This window comes from Nycticebus coucang, chromosome X (assembly GCF_027406575.1).
Source record: "Nycticebus coucang isolate mNycCou1 chromosome X, mNycCou1.pri, whole genome shotgun sequence".
NCBI lineage: Eukaryota > Metazoa > Chordata > Mammalia > Primates > Lorisidae > Nycticebus > Nycticebus coucang.
Window position 1 is genome coordinate 96,941,820 of NC_069804.1, and position 24,274 is coordinate 96,966,093.

General features: G+C 39.9%; 2 protein-coding genes across 2 annotated transcripts in view; both read left to right on the forward strand.

The window, feature by feature from the left end:
• Positions 1-8,533: 8,533 nt before the first annotated feature.
• Positions 8,534-24,274, forward strand: part of APOOL (apolipoprotein O like) — a 294,516-nt gene continuing 278,775 nt past the window's right edge. The window contains exon 1 of the mRNA XM_053580281.1: positions 8,534-8,767. The gene's annotated coding sequence lies outside the window, so the exon portion shown is untranslated. The remainder of the gene's footprint in view (positions 8,768-24,274) is intronic.
• Positions 8,977-20,642, forward strand: LOC128576912 (endogenous retrovirus group K member 25 Env polyprotein-like). Its single transcript, XM_053579040.1, has 4 exons — positions 8,977-9,633; positions 9,872-9,948; positions 13,816-15,208; positions 20,622-20,642. The coding sequence occupies exons 1-4, from the start codon at positions 8,977-8,979 to the stop codon at positions 20,640-20,642; spliced, it is 2,148 nt and encodes a 715-aa protein (XP_053435015.1).

Genomic DNA, 24,274 nt, shown 5'->3' on the forward strand with positions numbered 1-24,274 from the left:
AGATCTCCCCTTTCTTCACTCTCCCTCTCTTTTTTTCTCCTTTTTAAAATTCTTCCTATCATGTAGGTAAAGGTATATTTTTAATCTTATAAAAATATTTTTATTTTTAAAAATTTTACATAACAATTTGTTCATTTAAAAATGATACTGATATTTATAGGATATGAATCTGACAAAGGGTTGATAAGTAGAATCCACAGAGAACCCAAATCAGTTAATAAAAAAGAGCAAACAATCCCATCTACCAATGCGCAATAGATATGAACAGAACCTTCTCTCAGAAAGACAGATGAATGGGTAACAAATATTTGAAAAAATTTTCATCATCCCTAATCATCAGAGAAATGCAAATCAAAACCACCCTGAAATTTAACCTAACTACAGTGAAAACACCCCACATCACAAAGTTTCCAAAGCTGCAGATGCTGGTGTGGATGTGGAGAGAAGGGAACACTTTTACACTGTTGACAGGACTGAAAACTAATACAATCTTTTCTGGAAGGAAGTATAGGAATCCTCAAAGAATTCCCATTAGATCTCCCATTTGATCCTGCAATCCCATTAACCCTAACCCAGTAGAAAGAAATCATTTTCTCATAAGAACATTTGCACTAGCCTATTTACTGCATCCCAATTTGCAATCATCAAGAGGTGGTAACAACCTAAATGCCCAGCAACCCAGGAATGAATTAACAAGCTGTGGTATATGTATAACATGGAAAACTATTCAGCCATTAAAAAAGAAGCAGACTTTACATCTTTTGTATTAACTTGGATTGTTTTGGAACACATTATTCTTAGTAAAGTATAACAAGAATAAAGAAGCAAGAATCCAATAAAAAAAAGAAGTTTTTTGAAAAAGTCAACAAAATAGATAAACCGTTGGCAAACCTAATCAGTAAAAAATAGAGTAAAATCTCTAATCTCATCAATAAGAAACAACAAAGACAAAATAACAACAGACTCCTCAGAAATCAAAAAAAATCCTTAATGAATATTATAAGGAACTTTACTCTCAGAAATATGAAAATCTGAAGGAAATTGACCGTTACTTGGAAGCACGTCACCTTCCAAGACTTAACCAGAATCAAGTGGAAATGTTGAACAGGCCCATATCAAGTTCGTAAATAAAATCAACCATACAAAATCTCCCCCAAAAGAAAAGCCTGGGACCAGATGGTTTTACGTCAGAATTCTACCAAACCTTTAAAGAGGAATTAGTACCTACATTACTCAACCTGTTCCAAAATGTAGAAAAAAAGGAAGACTACCTAACAAGTTCTATGAAGCAAACATCACCCTAATCCCCAAACCTGAAAAAGACCCAACAAGAACAAAAAAATTATAGACCAATATCACTAATGAATACAGATGCAAAAATATTCAACAAGACCTTAAAAAACAGAATCCAGCAACATATCAAAAAAATCATACATCATGACCAAGTCGGTTTTATCCCAGTGTCTCAAGGCTGATTCAATATATGTAAATCTATAAATGTAATTCAGCACATAAACAAATTAAAAAACAAAGACCATATGATTCTCTCAATCAATGCAGAAAAAGCTCTTGATAACATCCAACATCCCTTCATGATCAGAACACTCAAGAAAACTGGTATAGAAGGGACATTTCTTAAACTGATAGAGGCCATCTACAGGAAACCCACAGCCAATATCATATTGAATGGAGTTAAATTGGGATCATTTCCACTCAGATCAGGAACCAGAAAAGGCTGCCCATTGTCTCCATTGCTTTTTAAAATTGTAATGGAAGATTTAGCCACCGCAATTAGGGAAGAAAAGGCGATCAAGGGTAAACACATAGGGTCAGAAGAGATCAAACTTTCGCACTTTGCAGATGATATGATTGTATATCTGGAAAACACTAGGGACTCTACTACAAAACTCTTAGAAGTGATCAAGGAATACAGCAGCGTCTCAGGTTACAAAATCAACATTCATAAATCGGTAGCAACAGTCATATATATAACATGACTTTATATATAACAACAACAGTCAAGTTGAAAAAACAATTAAGGACTCTATCCCATTCACAATAGTGCCAAAGAAGATGAAATATTTAGAAGCTTATCTAACAAAGGACGTGAAAGATCTATATAAAGAGAACTATGAAACTCTAAGAAAAGAGATAGCTGAGAATGTTATCAAATGGAAAAATATACCATGCTCATGGTTGGGAAGAATCAACATTGTTAAAATGTCCATACTACCCAAAGCAATATATAATTTCAACGCAATCCCCATTAAAGCTCTACTGTCATACTTTAAAGATCTTGAAAAAACAATACTTTTTTTTATATGGAATCAGAAAAAACCGCGAATAGTGAAGACATTACTCAAAAATAAAAACAAAGCAGGAGGAATCACGCTACCAAAACTCAGACTATACTACAAATCGATAGTGATCAAAACTTCATGGTACTGGCATATACACAGAGAAGTAGATGTCTGGAACAGAATAGAGAACCAAGAGATGAATCCAGCTACTTACCGTTATTTAATCTTTGACAAGCCAATTAAAAACATTCAATGGGAAAAATATTCCCTATTTAACAAATGGTGCTGGGTGAACTGGCTGGCAACCTGTAGAAGACTGAAACTGGACTCACACCTTTCACCATTAACCAAGATTGACTATCATTGGATTAAAGATTTAAACTTAAGACATGAAACTATAAAAATACTAGAAGAGAGTGCGGGGAAAACCCTTGAAGAAATTGGGTTGGGCGAGTTTTTTATGAGAAGGACCCCCCGGGCAATTGAAGCTGCTTCACAAATACACTACTGGGACCTGATCAAACTAAAATGCTTGTGCACAGCCAAGAACACAGTAAGTAAAGCAGGCAAACAGCCCTCAGAATGGGAGAAGATATTTGCAGGTTATATCTCCGACAAAGGTTTAATAACCAGAATCCACAGAGAATTCAAACGCATTAGCAAGAAAAGAACAAGGGATCTCATCGCAGGCTTGGCAAGGGACTTGAAGTGAAACTTCTCTGAAGAAGACAGGTGCACGGCCTTCAGACATATGAAAAATTGCTCATCATATTTAATCATCAGAGAAATGCAAATCAAAAGTACTTTGAGATATCATCTAACTCCAGTAAGACTAGCCTATAGCACAAAATCCCAAGACCAGAGATGTTGGCATGGATGTGAAGAAAAGGAAACACTTTTGCACTGCTGGTGGAATTGCAAATTAATACATTCCTTTTGGAAAGAGATATGAAGAACACTTAGAGATCTAAAAATAGACCTGCCATTCAATCCTGTGATTCCTCTACTGGGCATATACGCAGAAGACCAAGAATCAAATCATAGTAAAGATATTTGTACCAGAATGTTTATTGCAGCCCTACTCATAATTGCTAAGTCATGGAATAAGCCCAAATGCCCATCGATCCACGAATGGATCAATAAATTGTGGTATATGTACACCATGGAATACTAGGCAGCCTTAAAGAAAGATGGAGACCTTACCTCTTTCATGTTTATATGGATGGAGCTGAAACATATTCTTCTTAGTAAAGTGTCTCAAGAATGGAAGAAAAAGTACCCAATGTACTCACCCTTATTATAAAACTAATCTAGGACCTTCACATGAAAGCTATAATCCAGGTACAAGTTAAGAATAGGGAGAAGGGGGAAAGGGAGAAGAGGGAGGGGGGAGGTAGGTGGAGGGAGGGGTATTAATGGGATTACACTTGTGGTGCATCTTCCAAGGGTATATGTGAATCTTAGTAAATGAGGAATTTAAAGGTCTTAGCAAAATAACTAAGAAAATGCCAGGAAGTCTATATTAACTAGAATGATGAAAATGTGTCAAACGGTCTATGAACCAAGTGTATGAATGTACACAGCTATGATTTAATAAAAATAAAATAAAAATAAAAAATAAATCTTCTTTGTGTTTGCTTTCAACTTTCTCTTCAATTCTATTTATCTTATTTTCCATTCATATTCTGAATTTCATTTCTGACATTTCAACAATTTCCTTTTGATTGGGATATATTTCTGTAGGCCTATTGTGGTCCTTTGCAGTAATCCCTTTTACAAATTCTCTTATTTAGTGATAAGAATGAGAGGTCCCTGTGACCTATGTCAGAAGATTGATTCTATAATAGAGGGGCAGATGTATCATGATCTTGTAATAGAGCTGTTCTGCATTCTGCCTTGTTCCATTCCTTTGTGGTTGTCACAGTCCAAGCTGGTGTTGGATGGTCTTCATTGGAAGTAGTGAGTTGATCCCTATGTCTCTCTTGGAAGCTCAAGTAGGGGACCGGTGTATCCATTTCCATGGAGGTAGTCATTGTGGGATATTGCTCTGCCTGGATTATCCCATGGCAGTGGCAGTGACTTCTTTGTGAGACTATCAGGTGTCAGGGTTGCATGTATTTACTCCACTAAGTATAATGGTGGTACACAGTGGGTGGGTGCTTGTGGCTAGCGAGACAATGGTAGAAAGCTAGACTACAGATATATCAAAGCACAATACCATGGGAGCATGGACCAGTAGCTGGAATGCAGGGTTAGGGTATGTGGCCTGCTGCCAGCATGTAAGTCTGCAGGGACACAGGATAAACATAGTGCACTCGGACAGTTGGCTTCTTCTGCTGGTTGTTGCATAGAGCTGTAGAGGCATTGGTTACTGGCTGGTGCAAAAGGCCAGGAGGCATGGCCCTCTTCAAAGTCAGAGAACTGGGGGATATGACTTGTCACCAGCACAGAACAGCACAGAATGTGGCACACTGTACAACATTGGGGTCTCTATGTGGCTTACTGTTCCACAGACAGGAGTGGAGATTGTTGCCTACTACACAATGTGAAGGTAGGTCTCCAGGGGGCATGAACCTCTCTGTGATGCCCAAAGTCAGGGGACTTGCTCGTCTGCTTGGCATGAGGGTCCAAAGGGACATGGTCCACCATCCAGTATGCTGGTCTTCAGAGGTAAGAACCTCTACCTAGCACAAAGGTTTACAAGGGCATGGACCTCAATTCAGTGGCACATGGTGTTGGGGTGCTTCTTCTCCTCGTTGTTGTGCAGGGCCACATGGGCTGGGATACAAGATTGCTGAGGCTGTCTATTCACACCGGTACTGCTGGAATTTCCATTGTCAGATATCTTGATTGGTATTGTAGCCCACCATGGTTGAGTTGCCTAGCTCCCAGTCATGGGCGTGCAAGAGCATTTTCTCTCCCCTGCTCTCTTCCTAGCCTGGCAAGGGGCAATGAGAAGGCAGATCAAGTGCAGCTAATCCATGGGTAAACCAGATTGTTCAGATCTGAGAGCTCAAAGTGGTGTCAAATTCAGCAACTTAGGAAGAGATGTCAGCAGGTCCTTACTGAACATGCTCCATAATGTAACTTATTTGTATAGTCTCAAAGAAGTTCCCTGATCAGTATGGAGGCCTTCTTTTGTGGTGAGGGGCCATCACAGAGCAGGTTACAATGTACATGGAGAGAATATGGGTTCCTTTGATTCTCTTTTTATTCCTTCCCGATGCGTAAGCATCTCCCCGAGGTACCTTCCAATCTTGGTGAGTGGATCTTTCCATCTTCTTTTCACTCTGAATGTCCCCTGTCACTTCTTGAATTATTTACAAATGCTCTCTCCAAGAAGGTTCACTGCAGGCAGGCATCTACTTGCAACGTTCTATCTTTGCTTTCAGAGTGGTATGTGTAGTCTGCTTCTAATCTGCCATTTTGGTTCTCATCTCTCTCAATAATAGTCATCTTAATTGGTGTGAAGTGATACTACATTGTGCTTTTAATTTAAATTTTCCTGATGACTGAAAATCCTGAGCATATTTTCAAGTACCTTTTCATCATTTTTAAATCTTTTTAGTAAAAACGTCTATTCAAGGTGTTTGCTTATTTTTCAGTTGTGTAGGTTTTATTGCTATTGATTTATATAAGTTCCTTATTTATTTATTTATTTTTATTAAATCATAACTGTATACATTGATATGATCATGGGGCATCATACACTCGCTTCATAAACCATTTGACAGATTTTTATCACAGTGGTTAACATAGCATTTCCAGCGTTATCTCAGTTACTGTGCCAAAACATTTACATTCCACACTTACAAAGTTTCGCAAATACCCCTGTAATATGCACCACAGGTGTGATCCCACCGATCCCCCTCCCTCTACCCACCACCACCCCCTCTTTCCCACTTCCCCCTATTGTTAAGTTGTAGCTGGGTTATAGCTTTCATGTGAGAGTCCCAAATTAGTTTCATAGTAGGGCTGTGTACATTGGGTACTTTTTCTTCCATTCTTGGGATACGTTACTAAGAAGAATATGTTCCAGCTCCATCCATGTAAACATGAAAGAGGTAAAGTCTCCATCTTTCTTTAAGGCTGCATAGTATTCCGTGGTAAACATATACCACAATTTATTAATCCATTCGTGGATCGATGGGCACTTGGGCTTTTTCCATGACTTAGCTATTATGAATTGGGCTGCAACAAACATTCTGGTACAAATATATTTGTTATGTTGTGATTTTTGGTCTTCTGGGTATATGCCCAGCAGAGGAATTACAGGATTGAATGGCAGATCTATTTTTAGATCTCTGAGTGTTCTCCATATATCTTTCCAAAAGGAATGTATTAATTTGCATTCCCACCAGCAGTGCAGAAGTGTTCCCTTTTCTCCGCATCCACGCCAACATCTCTGGTCTTGAGATTTTGTGATATAGGCTAGTCTCACTGGGGTTAGATGATATCTCAAAGTAGTTTTGATTTGCATTTCTCTGATGATTAAAGATGATGAGCATTTTTTCATATGTCTGAAGGCCGTGCGCCTGTCTTCTTCAGAGAAGTTTCTCTTCAAATCCCTTGCCCAGCCTGCAATGGGATCCCTTGTTTTTTTCTTGCTAATGCGTTTGCGTTCTCTGTGGATTCTGGTTATTAAACCTTTGTCAGAGATATACCCTGCAAATATCTTCTCCCATTCTGAGGGCTGTCTGCTTGCTTTGTTTACTGTGTTCTTAGCTGTGCAGAAGCTTTTTAGTTTGATCAAGTCCCAGTAGTGTATTTTTGAAGCTGCTTCAATTGCCCAGGGGATTCTCCTCATGAAATACTCACCCAGACCAATTTCTTCAAGGGTTTTCCCTGCATTCTCCTCTAGTATTTTTATAGTTTCATGTTTTAAGTTTAAATCTTTAATCCAATGAGAGTCTATCTTAGTTAATGGTGAAAGGTGTGGGTCCAATTTCAGTCTTCTGCAGGTTGCCAGCCAGTTCACCCAGCACCATTTGTTAAATAGGGAATCTTTTCCCCGCTGAATGTTTTTAATTGGCTTGTCAAAAATCAAATAGCGGTAAGTAGCTGGATTCATCTCTTGGTTCTCTATTCTGTTCCAGATATCTACTTCTCTGTTTTTGTGCCAATACCATGCTGTTTTGATCACTATCGATTTGTAGTAAAGTCTGAGGTCTGGTAGTGTGATTCCTCCTGTTTTGTTCTTATTTCTGAGTAATGTCTTGGCTATTCAAGGTTTTTTCTGTGCCGCACCCCCGGCATCTAGCCGGGGTGAAGTGGCGCTGTCCGCATTATAAAATGCGTGAGTAGGTGGTATGTGCTCCCCGGAGCGAAACCCCCAGCACCCCTGGTTTGCGACAGCAGCGCATAAGTTGCCTAGCATGCCTTTGTTTGAACGTAATGACTCACGAGGTGCGGCATAAAAGCCTAAAAAACCTTTGCTCTGAAACCTGTCTGTTCAGTTGAATGCCTGATTATTGCCTGATTGTTTGAGAAACTAAGAATAAACATAATGACTTACTGATCCACAATTAAACACAGCAAGAATGGCTGTGCTGAACTCAGTGGCTCCAAGAGAGCCTGCACAACAGCACGTCCCTACCATAAATGTCAGTGACTTGAGACAATGCAGGCACGGCAAACAAGATGTTCCAACATGACATACACTATCACCTCCTGCAGTAAAACTTTACTTAGAAAAACATCTTACTTCACTAATTAGTAAAACTTTACTTAGAAAAACATCTTACTTCACTAATTTTCATATGTAACACAAATCAATAGAGTAGTTTAATGTTTAACAAACAATGAATCAAAATATAGTTACTAATTAGAGTAAAAATACATAGAATATATATAGAAGTAGTCAAGCATTATACATAAAAGAATATGTTCAGCTGTTTTTAAAAGAGATCATAAGAAACTGAGACCAATTACAGAACTAAGAGAAGTCACAAATCTTAACATTCCTACATAAGGGGAAGCAACCAAGTGTTACTGATAAAACCACCTCCCTAGAGCAAAAACCTTGAAAAGATAAACCACCTCTCTCCGCCACCTCCCTCCGGAAAGAAAAACCTTGAAAACATATAGTGCATGATAAACCACATATGAAAACATAAAGATAATTTACAAGCATGAGCAAAATAATGATTACATTGTTTAAACCCTGGGAAGAAAATGTATAAATACCAGACTTAAAAATCAGTAACGTACAACTGTTCTCATCATCACTCGTGGTGTGTGGCAGTTTGTCATTTCATCCTGCGTCGACCTTTCAACCAACCTGTGTCGTTCACCCTGAGCACCCTCGGACTGAGGCCCATCAACTGGCGGTCCGCGACAGCTGGCGCCCTCGAACAGGGACTTGAAGGACAGGTGATCTTTCTTTTTCTTTCTTTCCTTCTTTTCAGGTTGAAGGCGACTCTCACCAGGGAGCTCGAGTCCCGCCGGTAAAGGCTGACCGGTTAAGCGTGAGTAATCCGCAGGTTTCATGGGGCACACATTAGTTAAGGAAGAACGCATGCTCAGTGTCATGATACAGCGCTTGTTAGAGAAAAATGGTTTTCATGTGTCCCTCAAAAAGTTGGAGGAGCTTATGCATTTCATAAAACTGGTTAGTCCTTGGTTTCTGGAAGAGGGCTCCCTATCTCTCTCCGATTGGAAGAGAGTGGGGCGCGAGATGCGAGCTTATGTGCAGGAGCATGGGGAGCAGGTTCTGCCCCCACAGGCTTATCCTTTATGGCTGCAGGTTAGGGAACTTTTGGCTGACAATACCTTTCTGGAGGCTTTTATAAGGGAAACTGCTTCGGAGGCTGGAAGCCCCGAAACTAAGGCAGCCCCCATTCATGATGAGGTCTCTCCGGAGGCTTTCAAGGAACCTGAGCCGGCATTGAATGCTGAGGGCGTAATTCCCTCGGCACCAACACTTAAAGAACTTTTGCCGCCGCCTCCACCAGTTAAGGATAATCTTTCTGACAGTGATGAATGGGATGTGGTTGATGAATTGGCCAAAGAGGATGAGGAGAATGAGGAGGTTAATTTTATTGATCACCGCCGCGCTTACCCAGCAGTTCGCATTCCTATGACAACACCCAGACCGGCTTTACGGGCTCCACATTCTCGTGTGCCCCCTTGCCCCCCCGTGCCGGCCGCGGGTTTTCAGGCGGCAGTACGTGAAGCCCGTCAGCAGGGAGATTTTACTTTCGCTTTCCCAGTACGTTTTCCTACTGATGAAAGAACGCCGCCGGTCTGGGAACCTTTGTCATTAAAAACACTAAAGGAATTGCAGCAGGCTGTTCGTACTTCAGGTGCCTCTGCTCCTTATACTTTGCAAATTGTAGAATCAATAGGTAGCTTGTGGCTTACTCCTTATGATTGGCAACAAACAGCCAAAGCCACACTTTCTCCAGGGGATTATATCTTATGGAGAACAGAGTATGAAGATAGATCAAGAGAAAGCATTAAGCAGCACAAGGGTAAGAAAGCACAGCCAACTATGTCAATGCTCCTAGGGACGGATGAGTTTGCCTCTACAGAAAGTCAAACTGCATTACCCCGACAATTTTTGGAGATAGTCACAATGCGGTTGCCGCTTGGCGCAAACTGCCTCCTCCAGGAACCAAGAGTACCACTCTAGCAGGAATAAAGCAAGGTATGGAGGAATCTTATCCTGACTTTATTTCTCGCTTAGAAGAAGCCATTAATAGAATGCTTCCACCATCTGAGGGTACAACATTATTGCTCAAGCAACTGGCTTGGGAAAATGCTAACACGCTGTGTCAGGACTTAATACGTCCACTCAGGAAAACGGGCACATTACAGGATTATATTAAAGCATGCATGGATGCCTCACCAGCAATCATACAGGGAATGGCGTTTGCTGCAGCAATGCGGGGTCAGAAATTCAGTTCATATGTTAAAAATGCTTTTGATAGAGACCCCAGTAATACATGTTTCAGCTGTGACCCCCCGCACGCTGTGCCCACCTGTTACAATTGTGGAAAACCGGGTCACATACAAAAGGATTGTAAGAAATTTAATAATAGTAATAATGGTAACAAGACCCGTGGAATTCCCCCGGGTCCATGCCCTCGTTGTAAGAAGGGCAGACACTGGAGAAATGAGTGTAAATCTAAGTTTCATAAGGACGGAACCCCCTTGTCAGACAAGGGTGCTAATTTTAATGAAGGCAACAAGCCAAAAAACTAGATGTGGGGCATTCTCCCAGCCCTAACCCCAAGGGAGAATTGGCTGCACTCACCGAAGTGCAGCCTGTCTTGCAGCCTACATCTACATTAAATTGTCTACCCCCTGAATTTACTATTCATGACCTCCCACGAGGAACTCCTGGCAGCGCAGGTTTAGATCTTGCCAGCTCTAAAGATGTGATTTTATCTAAATGGGATGGTGTCACTCTCGTTCCCACTGGTGTTAAAGGTAAATTATTACCAGGCACGGTTGGTGTTATATTAGGACGCAGTTCTAATTATACTAAACATTTTGAAGTTGTTCTGGGAGTAATTGACTCAGATACTGAAAACACAATTAAAGTTATGGTGAAAGCCCTGGTGGAAACTACACAGATTCACAAAGGGCAGAGAATTGCTCAATTACTGTTGTTACCATATGTGCCACTCCCTAACTATCACCTACATGATGCAAGGGGAGAAGGTCAATTTGGATCCACTGATCAGGATTGTGTGGCTCTTATTCATGACTTGTATGATCGACCAATGTTAAAAATAAAGATAGAAGGCAGGCCTATTAAAGGATTGATGGACACAGGAGCTGATGTAACTTGTATTGCGGCCTCTGACTGGCCAAGATCCTGGCCAGTCCATCGGACGGGTTCTTCATTGATTGGTTTGGGTTCAGTTTCTGGTGTTATGCGCAGCACATCTTTTGTAGCATGGGAATACAAAGACAAGAAAGGCTACATTCAACCATATGTGTTGCCCTCTCTACCCTATACCTTGTGGGGCAGAGATCTTTTGCATGTTATGGACATGAAGTTAGTTACTGCTGATCAATTAAATGATCAATGTTTTTCATAGGGGCCACTGCAGAGAACTATGCCTGTAAAATAAAATGGTTAACAGACACTCCTGTGTGGGTTAGTCAGTGGCCCCTAACAACGGAAAAATTACAGGCATTACAAATTTTAGTGCAAGAACAATTAGATAAAGGACATTTGGAGGAGTCCACTAGTCCGTGGAATACTCCTGTGTTTGTCATTAAGAAAAAATCTGGCAAATGGAGACTTTTACAAGATTTAAGAGCAGTGAATGCCATTATGGAAGACATGGGTGCCCTTCAACCTGGGCTCCCATCTCCTGTAGCAGTACCTGAACAATGGTCACTTATAATTATTGATTTACAAGACTGCTTTTTTACTATTAACTTACACCCTGATGACTGTCCTCGCTTTGCATTTAGTGTTCCTTCTCTTAACCTACGGGAACCATTTAAAAGATATCAGTGGAAAACTTTACCACAGGGCATGAAAAATAGTCCTACATTATGTCAAAAATTTGTGGCAGCTGCATTGGCAGCACTACGAGAGCAATTTCCTGGTGCTTACATTATTCATTATATGGATGATATTTTACTAGCTCATCCTCAGCTGTCACAGGTGCAGTTTATTTTAGAAAGAGCTATAGAGCAATTAACTAAGTTTGGCTTGGTTATTGCCCCAGAAAAAGTTCAAAGAGATAAGCCACTTAGTTACCTGGGACAATGGATTCATTCAGATTACATCACACCACAGAAAGTACAAATACGGAGAGATAAGCTACAGACACTTAATGATTATCAAAAGTTATTAGGGGAAATAAATTGGATTCGACCTTTCTTAAAAATTACTACAGGAACTCTTAGTCCTTTGTTTGCTATCTTGCAGGGGGACTCAAATCCGCGTTCCCCAAGACATTTAACTTCAGAGGCCTTACAAGCCTTAGAACTTGTTGAACAGGCTTTAACTCAAGCCAGGGTTAAACAAATTAATTATCAAAACCCATGGTCTTTACTAATTTTTTCTACTGAATATACTCCTACAGCCTGCCTGTGGCAGGAAGGAATTTTAGAATGGATCCATTTACCACATGTTCAAGCAAAAATTGTTGCAGATTATCCATACTTAGTTTCATTACTGATAGACAAAGGAAGAAAAAGGTCACGAGAATTGTTTGGTAAAGAACCTCATGTAATTGTAACTGCTTATAATAAAACTCAAGTAGAACAACTATTTCAAAATAATGAAGATTGGGTATTAGCCTTACAAGGCTATACAGGTCAAATTTTATATCACTTTCCGAAACATCCTTTAATTGAATTTAGAAAAACAGTTTCACTTGTGTTTCCTCTTATGTGTTCCAGACAGCCACTGTCTGATGCAATAACTTTATTCACAGATGGCTCCTCTACAGGAAGAGCTGTGGTTTTCAGCCCAGGTCTGTCTCCTCTCGTTAAGGAAGTACTGCAGACTTCTGCTCAGCAAACAGAATTGTGGGCTTTAATTTCAGCTTTTAATAATTTCAAGCAGAAGTTTAACTTATACACAGACTCTAAGTATGTTGCTTCCCTTTTTCCAGCCCTCGAAACTGCTCTCCTAACAGGAACCTCAACTATTTTACCTTTGTTGAGGAAACTACAAACTTTAATTCAACTAAGGAATAATCAATTTTATATTGGTCACATAAGAGGACACACTAACTTACCTGGCCCTTTGGCCCAAGGAAATGCCACTGCAGATCTATTAACCCGTACTATTGTGGCTTCAGTAACTGAGGCTGAGGAAAGCCATTCTTTGCATCATCAAAATGCTAATGCATTAAGAAAAATGTTTCAGATTACCAGAGAGCAGGCAAGACAAATAGTCTTAAAATGCAAAGCCTGTCCTATTACTCATCATCCTTTAAAATTTGGTGTTAATCCTCGGGGTCTACGCCCCAATATATTGTGGCAAATGGATGTTACACATGTGCCAAGTTTTGGAAAATTAACTTATGTACATGTCACTATAGATACTTTCTCTCATTATATTTGTGCCTCTGCAAGAACTGGCGAGGCTTATAAGGATGTTGTGCAACACCTGTTTGGCTGCTTTCAGCAGCTAGGTGTCCCTCTTCAACTAAAAACAGATAATGCTCCAGCTTATACCTCGCGAGCATTTGAACAGTTTTGTGTATAATGGAAAATTGCCCATTCTACAGGGATTCCTTATAATCCTCAAGGTCAAGGTATTGTAGAAAGAACTAATCAAATATTAAAATTACAGATTGAACGCCTACAAAAGGCTCATAAATATTTTTCTCCTCATCATATTTTAACTCATGCTTTATTTGTTTTAAATCATCTAAATGTTAACTCTAATAATCAAACACCAGCATTAACTCACTGGCAGCCAAAATCAGCTGCTACATTCCCAAAAGTGCTGTGGAAAGACCTGTTATCAGGCCAATGGAAGGGCCCCGATATATTGCTAACCTCGGGATGAGGCTATGCTTGTGTGTTTCCCCAGGATGCCGAATCCCCCATCTGGATTCCGGACCGGCTCATCAAACCGGCTCCCCCGGAAGATCAGACGCAGGAGGCGACGCCTACAACAGATGAAGAGCCTGGCGACACAAATGAAGAAAGTGAAAGTACTATCGAGACCTCCCAAGATCACGTGGACACAGATCAGGACCCTGGTGAAACAAGCTAAACAACTTATTTTGACACAAAACAATCCTTTAACTCCTACCATGTATTTTGTAGCTTTCCTATCTCTTATATCTACTCCTAAAGTAGAAAGTGCAGCTTATTGGTCATACATTCCTAACCCGCCACTACTCCACCCAGTGGGCTGGTTAGATCAAGATCCTGTTAAAATTCTAACTAATGATTCCCTCCGGCTGGGAGGCTTACAAGACTCAGAGTCTAGAAGCCATGCTGCGGCCTTAATTAACTTCACTGGTAAAGCTGATTCAATACCTATCTGCTTTACCCTGAGAGGCAAAGCACCTCCCTTTTGTTTACCTACAAGTTATAGAGTATTTTTAACTGATGCTCCAGATCCTAATGATGCAGAAAAACGTTATGTTTGGGAATATGAATTACAAACTATTGGAACATTTAATTATAATGAAACCTGCTTGGCAGTGAACTGGCTGCCTATTCCTAATTGTAAAGAAAAATATAAAGATAAGAACCAATTCTGGGAATCATCTTTAACTAAAACACCTACTTGGCTTTCTTGTGGATTCCCAGATGCAGCCAACAAACATTTTCCTATGAATTCAGAAACAATCATCTGGGACTATTCCCCTACTTCTTGTTATAATCATGATAAATATTTATCAAAACAGTTAGATAAATACCATCAATACCAATGGTCTGGCACCCCTCAACCTATACAACGATGGTTTACACCTGGTTTAGTTGAACCCATATGGGTTGCCCAGGAAAACAATAAAACTCAAATACATTATGATTTATTTAGACTCGTTGCTGCATCCAACTTAATATTAGAGAAGAAACCCGGTATGACTAAACCTACAGCAATATCAGTGAGAACTTGTGTTGGATATCCATATGCTTTGCTTCTAGCTCCTAATAAGTACTTAACTATTACACAGTTAAAAAATTCCTATCACATAACCTGTACTGCCTGTAAAGTAACCAATTGTCTTACTTCTACTGATTTGTTTAATGACAGACTGTTTAATTCTGTATTAATTGTGAAAAGACCGTCTTATGTACTGTTACCTGTAGACTTACAAAATGATCCTTGGTATGATAACTCTGCCTTACAAGTTTTACATACTGTTAATGAATTAATTAGACCTAAAAGATTTATAGCAGCATTAATTTTAGGAATTTTAGCTTTAATTTCTATAGTCACTACATTTGCAGTGGCTACAACTGCCTTGGTACAAGAAATACATACAGCTCACTTTGTCAACTCTTTAAGCAGCAACATTACTTTGGCCTTAATGACACAAGCCAGCATAGATAATAAACTTGAAGCAAAATTAAATATTTTAGAAGAAGTAGTATTAGCTTTAGGACAAGATATTAAGTTCATACAACATAAACTACAGACTAAATGTCACTCAGCCTTTCAAGCTATCTGTGTTACACCGTTACCTTACAATTTTTCTACATCATGGGAGAAAACAAAGGCACATTTACAGGGTATATGGAAAGACAATGACATAACACACAATTTACACACCCTACAAAAGCACATTTCAGCTATAAGTGAATCTCATCTACCTATTGCGTCCCTGGATGCATTAGCTCAATCACTGACTGATAATCTTAAAGCCTTAAATCCTGTAACCTGGATTCAGTACATTGTGTTTATAGTCATCATTGGATGTCTGATATTCTGTGTTGTCTTACTGTTACCATGTCTTCTTCGTTGTGTGTTTTCCTCCATAAAGGCTGTTCGCCAAGACCTCTTTGAATTACGCTTCATAAACAAAAAAGGGGGAAATGCCGCACCCCCGGCATCTAGCCGGGGTGAAGTGGCGCTGTCCGCATTATAAAATGCGTGAGTAGGTGGTATGTGCTCCCCGGAGCGAAACCCCCAGCACCCCTGGTTTGCGACAGCAGCGCATAAGTTGCCTAGCATGCCTTTGTTTGAACGTAATGACTCACGAGGTGCGGCATAAAAGCCTAAAAAACCTTTGCTCTGAAACCTGTCTGTTCAGTTGAATGCCTGATTATTGCCTGATTGTTTGAGAAACTAAGAATAAACATAATGACTTACTGATCCACAATTAAACACAGCAAGAATGGCTGTGCTGAACTCAGTGGCTCCAAGAGAGCCTGCACAACAGCACGTCCCTACCATAAATGTCAGTGACTTGAGACAATGCAGGCACGGCAAACAAGATGTTCCAACATGACATACACTATCACCTCCTGCAGTAAAACTTTACTTAGAAAAACATCTTACTTCACTAATTAGTAAAACTTTACTTAGAAAAACATCTTACTTCACTAATTTTCATATGTAACACAAATCAATAGAGTAGTTTAATGTTTAACAAACAATGAATCAAAATATAGTTACTAATTAGAGTAAAAATACATAGAATATATATAGAAGTAGTCAAGCATTATACATAAAAGAATATGTTCAGCTGTTTTTAAAAGAGATCATAAGAAACTGAGACCAATTACAGAACTAAGAGAAGTCACAAATCTTAACATTCCTACATAAGGGGAAGCAACCAAGTGTTACTGATAAAACCACCTCCCTAGAGCAAAAACCTTGAAAAGATAAACCACCTCTCTCCGCCACCTCCCTCCGGAAAGAAAAACCTTGAAAACATATAGTGCATGATAAACCACATATGAAAACATAAAGATAATTTACAAGCATGAGCAAAATAATGATTACATTGTTTAAACCCTGGGAAGAAAATGTATAAATACCAGACTTAAAAATCAGTAAAGTACAACTGTTCTCATCATCACTCGTGCTGTGTGACAGTTTGTCATTTCATCCTGCGTCGACCTTTCAACCAACCTGTGTCGTTCACCCTGAGCACCCTCGGACTGAGGCCCATCGACTGGCGGTCCGCGACATTTCTGATTCCATATAAAACGAAGTAATGTTTTTTCAAGATCTTTAAAATATGACAGTGGAGCTTTAATAGGGAGTGCATTGAAATTATATATTGCTTTGGGTAGTATGGACATTTTGATAATGTTGATTCTTCCCAGCCATGAGCATGGTATGTTTTTCCATTTGTTAACATTTTCAGCTATTTCTTTTCTTAGAGTTTCATAGTTTTCTTTATAGAGATCTTTCACGTCTTTTGTTAGGTAAATTCCCAAATATTTCATCTTCTTTGGCACTACTGTGAATGGGATAGAGTCCTTAACTGCTTTTTCAATTTGATTGTTGTTGGTGTATATAAAGGCTACCGATTTATGAATGTTGATTTTGTAACCTGAGACGTTCCTGTATTCCTTGATCACTTCTAGGAGTTTTGTAGTAGAGTCCCTAGTGTTTTCCAGATACACAATCATATCATCTGCGAAGAGCGAAAGTTTGATCTCTTCTGACCCTATATGGATACCCTTGATCGCCTTTTCTTCCCTAATTGCGGTGGCTAAAACTTCCATTACAATGTTGAAAAGCAATGGAGACAATGGGCAGCCTTGTCTGGTTCCTGATCTGAGTGGAAATGATTCCAATTTAACTCCATTCAATATGATATTGGCTGTGGGTTTGCTGTAGATGGCCTCTATCAGTTTAAGGAAAGTCCCTTCTAGACCAATTTTCTTGAGTGTTCTGATCATGAAGGGATGCTGGATATTATCAAAAGCTTTTTCTGCATCAATTGAGAGAATCATATGGTCTTTGTTTTTTAATTTGTTTATGTGCTGAATTACATTTATAGCATTATGTATATTGAACCAGCCTTGAGACCCTGGATTAAAACCGACTTGGTCATGATGTATGATTTGTTTGATATGTTGCTGGATTCTGTTTGTTAGAATCTTGTTGAATATTTTTGCATCTATATTCATTAGTGATATTGGTCTATATAGTTTTCTTTTCTTGTTGGGTCTTTTCCTGGTTTGGGGATTAGGGTGATGTTTGCTTCATAGAAAATGTTGGGTAGTCTTCCTTCTTTTTCTACCTTTTGGAACAGATTGAGTAGTATAGGTACTAATTCCTCTTTAAAGGTTTGGTAGAATTCTGACGTGAAACCATCTGGTCCAGGGGTTTTCATTTTGAGGAGATTTTGTATGGTTAATGATATATCTGAACTTGATATGAGCCTGTTCAACATTTCCACTTGTTTTTGATTAAGTCTTGGATGGTGACATGCTTCCAAGTAACGGTCGATTTCCTTCAGATTTTCGTATTTCTGAGAGTAAATTTTCTTGTAATATTCATTAAGGATTTTTTTGATTTCTGAGGAGTCTGTTGTTATTTCGTCTTTGTTATTTCTGATTGATGAGATTAGAGATTTTACTCTTTTTTTCCTGATTAGGTTGGCCAAAGGTTTATCTATTTTGTTGACCTTTTCAAAAAGGCAGCTTTTTGATTTATTGATCTGTTGTATTATTCTTTTGTTTTTAATTTCATTTAGTTCTGCTCTGATTTTGGTTATTTCATTTCTTTTACTGGATTTGGGGTTGTAGTGTTCTTCCATTTCTAGTCTCTTGAGATGTCCCATTAAGTTGCTTACTTCCTCTCTTTCCGTTCTCCTGAGGAAGCCTTGCTGTGCTATAAATTTCCCTCTTAGAACTGCCTTTGCTGTGTACCAGAGGTTCTGATAGTTCGTGTCTTCATTGTCATTTTGTTCCAGAAATTTGGCATTTTCGTTCTTGATCTCATCTCTGACCCAGCTATCATTCAGCATAAGGTTATTTAACTTCCATGTTTTTGTATGTGTATGCAGATTCCTGTTGTTACTCATCTCAAGTTTTATTCCATGATGGTCCAAGAAGATGCATCAAATAATTTCTATTCCTTTAAATTTGCTGAGGTTAGACTTGTGACCTAAGATGTGATCTATTCTGGAGTAAGTTCTGTGGGCTGATGAGAAGTATGTGTATTCAGTTTTGTTAGGATGAAATGTTCTGTAGATTTCTGCTAAATCTAAATGCTGGATGGTTAGATTTAAATCTAGAATTTCTTTGCTCAGGTTTTTGTTGGAGGATTGATCCATCACTGCCAAAGGAGTGTTAAAATCTCCAACTATTATAGAGTTGGAGGCAATCAAGTTGCTCATGTATGTTAGAGTTTCTCTTATAAATTGAGGTGCATTCTGGTTGGGTGCATAGATATTAATAATTGAAATCTCATCATATTGAATCTTATCTTTAACAAATATGAAGTGACCATTTTTGTCCTTCCTTACTTTTATTGGTTTAAAGCCTATTGTGTCTGCAAATAAAATTGCAACTCCTGATTTTTCTGGTTACCATTTGCCTGAAATATGGATGACCATCATTTCACCCTGAGTCTGTATTTGTCTTTTAAGTTAAAATGTGACTGTTGTATGCAACAAATGTCTGACCTGAGTTTTTGTATCCAGTCAGCTAACCTATGTGTCTTTAGAGGGCAGCTTAAGCCATTCACATTAATGGAGAGTATTGATAAGTTTGTTGAAATTTGGGGTATTGAGTTTTTTGAAATTCCAGTGGGCATTTTTAATCCTTTTGCCATTGTGGATGTTGGAGTTTGATCAGAAGTTTCTGAGTGAGTTTACTTTTGTAGTAGAGGATTGGTTGGTTATTACGGAGGATAAGTCTGAGAATATCCTGAAGAGCTGTTTTGGTTATGGCAAATTTCTTTAGCATATGTATGTCATTAAAGTATTTAATTTCTCCATCGTAAATGAAACTCAGTTTATCTGGGTACAAGATCCGGGGTTGAAAGTTATTTTGGTTGAGGAGATTAAACATTGATGACCACCCTCTTCTGGTTTGAAAAGTTTCAGCAGAGAGATCTGCAGTCATTCTAATGTTCTTCCCTTTGAAGGTAATATATTTCTTTCGCCTGGCCGCTTTTAGAATTTTCTCCTTCATATTAACTTTAGTGAAGTTAATTATGATATGCCTGGGGGATGTCTTATTGGGGTTGAATCGTGCTCGCGTTCTGAATCTATCTGCTATCTGAATTTCAGGTTCTCTAGGCATGTCTGAAAAATTCTCTTTCATAATTTCATGGAGAAGGGCCTCTGTGCCCAATGAGGCCACTTCATCTGTTTCAGGAATTCCTATGAGACGTATATTTGCCTTCTTCGAGTTATCCCAGAGGTCTCTGAGTGAGTGATCCATTTTTGCTCTCCATTTCTCTTCCTCTTTGAGAGTTTGGGAGCGTTCAAAGGCTTTATCTTCGATGTTGGAGTTCCTTTCTTCTGCTTGGTCCATTCTGTTGCTAAGGGATTCTACTGTATTTTTCATATCTTTGAGGGCTGCAAATTCTTGTTTCAGTGTGTCTAAGTCTTTCGTGGTTTTGTCTTTAAATTCTTTAAATTCTTGAGACAGCTTTTGAATTTCTACACGAATTCCTAATTCCTTTTTGTTAATCTTGTTTGCCATCCAAATTCTGAATTCGTTTTCTGCCATCTCAGCCAGTTGTTTGTGAATGGGATCTTCAATTACATCTGCCATATCTTTCCTTGGGGTGTTGATCTATTCTGGTTATTCATGTTACCAGAGTTTTTCCACTGATTCCACCCCATGATTGTTTTACTCCCTTTGATTTTCCTCTGCTTTTTGTCGAGGACCCGTACAGTGCTGTGGCCTGAGAAACTGGGGCCCTGTTTGGTGTACAGGGGCTAACTTGTTCTGATTTGTTTTCAGCTGGTTTCTATGTGGCCCTAGTGAAAAAGTAACTCTGGGTTGAAGTCTCAGCTGTGGAGAAATACCAGCAATTAAGTCACCCACCCATCACAGGTAACAAATGGAAAAGTAAAATCAAACCTTCCTACAACCACACACCCAGGGCACCACCTGGATAGTCCCCAGTTGAGTGACTCAGTTCAAAAGGTCCAAGTTAATTGTCTCAGTCAGCAGCTGCCTCGGGTTGGAGAGTTCAAGGGGTCCCTGGGAACTGGATCACAGGGGTCTGGTGACTACTCTTAAATGGCTTGCTCCAGTGCTGCGTGGAGTCAGGAAGAGGCACCAGTAAATTGATCAGTCTGGGAAGATTGATGCCTCCTTCCCCACCTTGCAGCTCTGTCACACCCAGTCGCTGCTAGCCCCACAGGTCTGTGACCCAGTCAGTTGTCTGCAGTAAGCAGATACTCCAGGGATTTGTACCTGCCTAAGTCACAGGGTAGTCTGTGTCTGCTCGACTATGCCACTATTCTATGTCTTTATCCAGCAGGGAGTGTTGTGGCCTGTCAACCTCAGGCAAGTTGTTAGGCTAGAGGTGTTCATTCAGTTCCAGCCCCATCCTTAGTTTATGTAACTGGGTGAAGGGAACAAACCTGTGGGAGTTTGTTTCTGACCTTGCCAGATTCCTCTGCAGAGGAGAGGCTGATTTGAGTTCCCAGAACCTGTGCCTCAGGCCCTGTCTTTAGTCCTGCGGGTTTGTATTTGCAGCACGATCAGTTGTTGGCTGTAGCCTCTTGGCCTCCTTTGTCTATAGGCTGGTGCTCCCCTAAGGGCCAGGTGCGTCTTAGGCTCAGTAGAGCTGTTCTCTGGATCAGCCTCACCCTAGGAGTTTCCCAGCTCTGCGGGTGTGTTTTCTAGTCCCTGTGTTCCACCCAGGTTGGTACCATCTCAGGAAAACCCTTTACTCACGGGGCCTGTGTTTCAGTCCCAAGTCTGTTCCATGGTGGTTGCCATCTGAGAAGATGCTCGGCCTCATCTGGTTGCCCAGGAAGACAGGAGGAGAGGCTATTGGATATCTGGGGGTGGGCCTTGTTATTGCTGAAGACGGCTGTTGCTTTGCACCTCGGGGCACCACCGCGCCAGTGTAGTTCCCTCTCAGCTGACCATTGTCTTCTCGCTCCTTTGCTACAGAGTCAGCACTGGCCAGCTGCAGTCCAGGTCCTGTCTATACCTCTTGAGAGTTCACCCAGGAATCTGAGCTCCTGAGGGGGCAGGTCTCCAGATCACGGAGTGAGAGTGGTGCGGGACATTAGGAGCTCAGGGTTGCAGGTCATAACACCAAGCTCATTGAGACCAAATGAACAAATAAACAGATACAAAGTTACCAGGCACATGGGCCCATAGATACAGAGAGAGACAGAAACACGTAAACATACAAGCAATAGCCACGACAACAGCAATATAAGAGCAACTGCAATAAAAATAGTGATAATTGTAAAATAATTGAAAGAAGGAAAAAAAGAGAGAAAAAAGTGGTGTTAGAAGGAATGTTAAGTGAGAAGAAAGAAGAAATTAAAATTATAAGACATAGAAGTAAAAAAATATATCTATATAAAATGTAATAATAAAAAATTATTGAAATCTCCTCTAAGAAAATGGTGAGGAAAAATCAGACAAAAAGAAAACAACAGGAAAAAAAAAACCCCACAGAAACCAAACCAAAACAAAACAAAACAAACAAACAAAAAAAGGCACCAACTGCAAAAGTATTCTTGTGGTAGAAATATACCTATAAATATCTATATGTCTGCTGTAGGAATCAACTTTCGTAGGAATGTATTCATACTGCAATGTACTTTCTGGACACCAGGTGGCGCTGTGAGTGGTTTCGAGACTTATACCTGGTTTACAGTTTATACCGTTACCATGGTAACCACCTTCCATGGCTGATCACCATTTTGGAGTTTCAGTAAAAGTTTGTTGCCTAAGAATTGTGCAACCTCAGCTGTTCTTTTCCCGACAGCACTTGCGACCGACCTTCCCACTCAGTGCAGGTGTACACACTTCCTAAGTCCCTTCACTCTGTTCCCAGTTTCCCCTGCAAACTGGCGACTGCAATCAGCCATAAGGGGAGTGGAGTTGAGTTCGCACGGTATCTCCTGTAGCTGGTTCCCGGGGCTTCAGCAGCCAAAGCTGGTCCGAGGCTTCAGTAGCTTCACGGCTCCAGAAGCCAAAGCCCATTTCTAGGCTTCAAGCCGGTTCCCGTAGTTGGAGCGCTCGGGGAATTTATTCTGAGTTTTATGGTTCAGAGTTTTGGATGGGCGTCCACCAGTTCGCTGCACAGCCTGAACAGCCAGCCCCCTCCAACACCTGAGGGAAAGGTGCCTGCCCTTTTGGGTAGTTCAAAATGTCTGTTTCCCGGGCAGGATCCCTTCCCTTCAATTGTCCAACAGTTTGCCCAGCTCCCTGTGGTTTTGAGTGGCTCTCCTTTCAGATGCCTCCCTCAGTTCAGGATTAATTACTTGTCAATTGGATTTTGTCAGCATTTACAAGCTGCTGACCTCCGTGGGGGAGGGGCCTGCTGGCCTACACGGCTGAGCAGGGAAGAATCTCTACAACAGAGTCTGTGATTTTAAATTACCCCTCATATATAGCAAACCGCCAGTTCGCTGGGCGTCTCCAGCTGTCTGTCCACTCCAATAATCCACACACAGGGAAGGTCCAGACCACCTTTCCTCTCACCTGGTGTCTTGGGAGAGGTGGGCTACACGTCTGTCCTGTCCGCCATCATGCTCTGCCTCCTCAGTTGTAATTTCTTACTGTTTATACACATAAATCATATTTAGAATAATGTCAAACACTTAGCAAGCAGAAAGTTCTCAATTTTACATTTGTTGCTTTTATTCAGAGAGTACCTGTTAGTTTTTGTTAGTAATTTTTACCAGGGTAAGGCAACGTCTTTTGACACCTATGATGGACCATTTTCCCCAAATCAGCTCAGGTATTAATTCCTTCCACTAATCTGAGTACAAATTTTGATATTTTCATAATTGATTTCACTGAAATTGGGGAATCAGTGAGTAGAGACTAGTAAACTAAGATTCAAGTGAGCATTTTATTTTATTTTTTATTTTTATTTTTTGATGTTTAACTTTTTTATTTTATTAGATCATAACTATGTATATTACAGCACTTATGGGGTACAATGTGCTGATTTTATGTACAATTTGAATGTTTACATCAAACAGGTTAACACATAATTCACCTCACTTATTTAATTGTTGTGTTTAATAGTAGAGTATAAATGTCTCTACTATTAACATATTTGACATATACACTTGCAATATACACAATAGGTGAGGTCCCGCCGATTATCTTCCCTCCACCCATCCACCCCCATACCCTCCCTTCACCCACATTTTTTCTCCTTCTTTATGGGCTATAATTGTGTTTTATCTTATGTCTGAAAGTGTGGGTAATTATATTTTGGTTTCATAATAGTATGGAGTACATTGGATATTTTTTTCCATTCTTGAGATACTTTACTAAGAAAAATATGATCCAGCTCCATCAATGTACACATAAAAGTGATGAAGTCTCCATCTTTGTATGGCTGCATAATATTCCATGGTATACATATACCACAATTTGTTAATCCATTCATGGGTCAATGGACA

Excerpts from the sequence above, each read along its gene's own strand:
- LOC128576912 (XM_053579040.1), top strand. The coding sequence starts at position 8,977 with ATGCGAGCTTATGTGCAGGAGCATGGGGAGCAGGTTCTGCCCCCACAG. Across the intron at positions 9,634-9,871 it reads CTCCTTATACTTTGCAAATT|TCACAATGCGGTTGCCGCTT; the intron begins GTAGAATCAATA and ends TTTTGGAGATAG. Across the intron at positions 15,209-20,621 it reads CAGTGGCTACAACTGCCTTG|CTGGTTTCTATGTGGCCCTA; the intron begins GTACAAGAAATA and ends ATTTGTTTTCAG.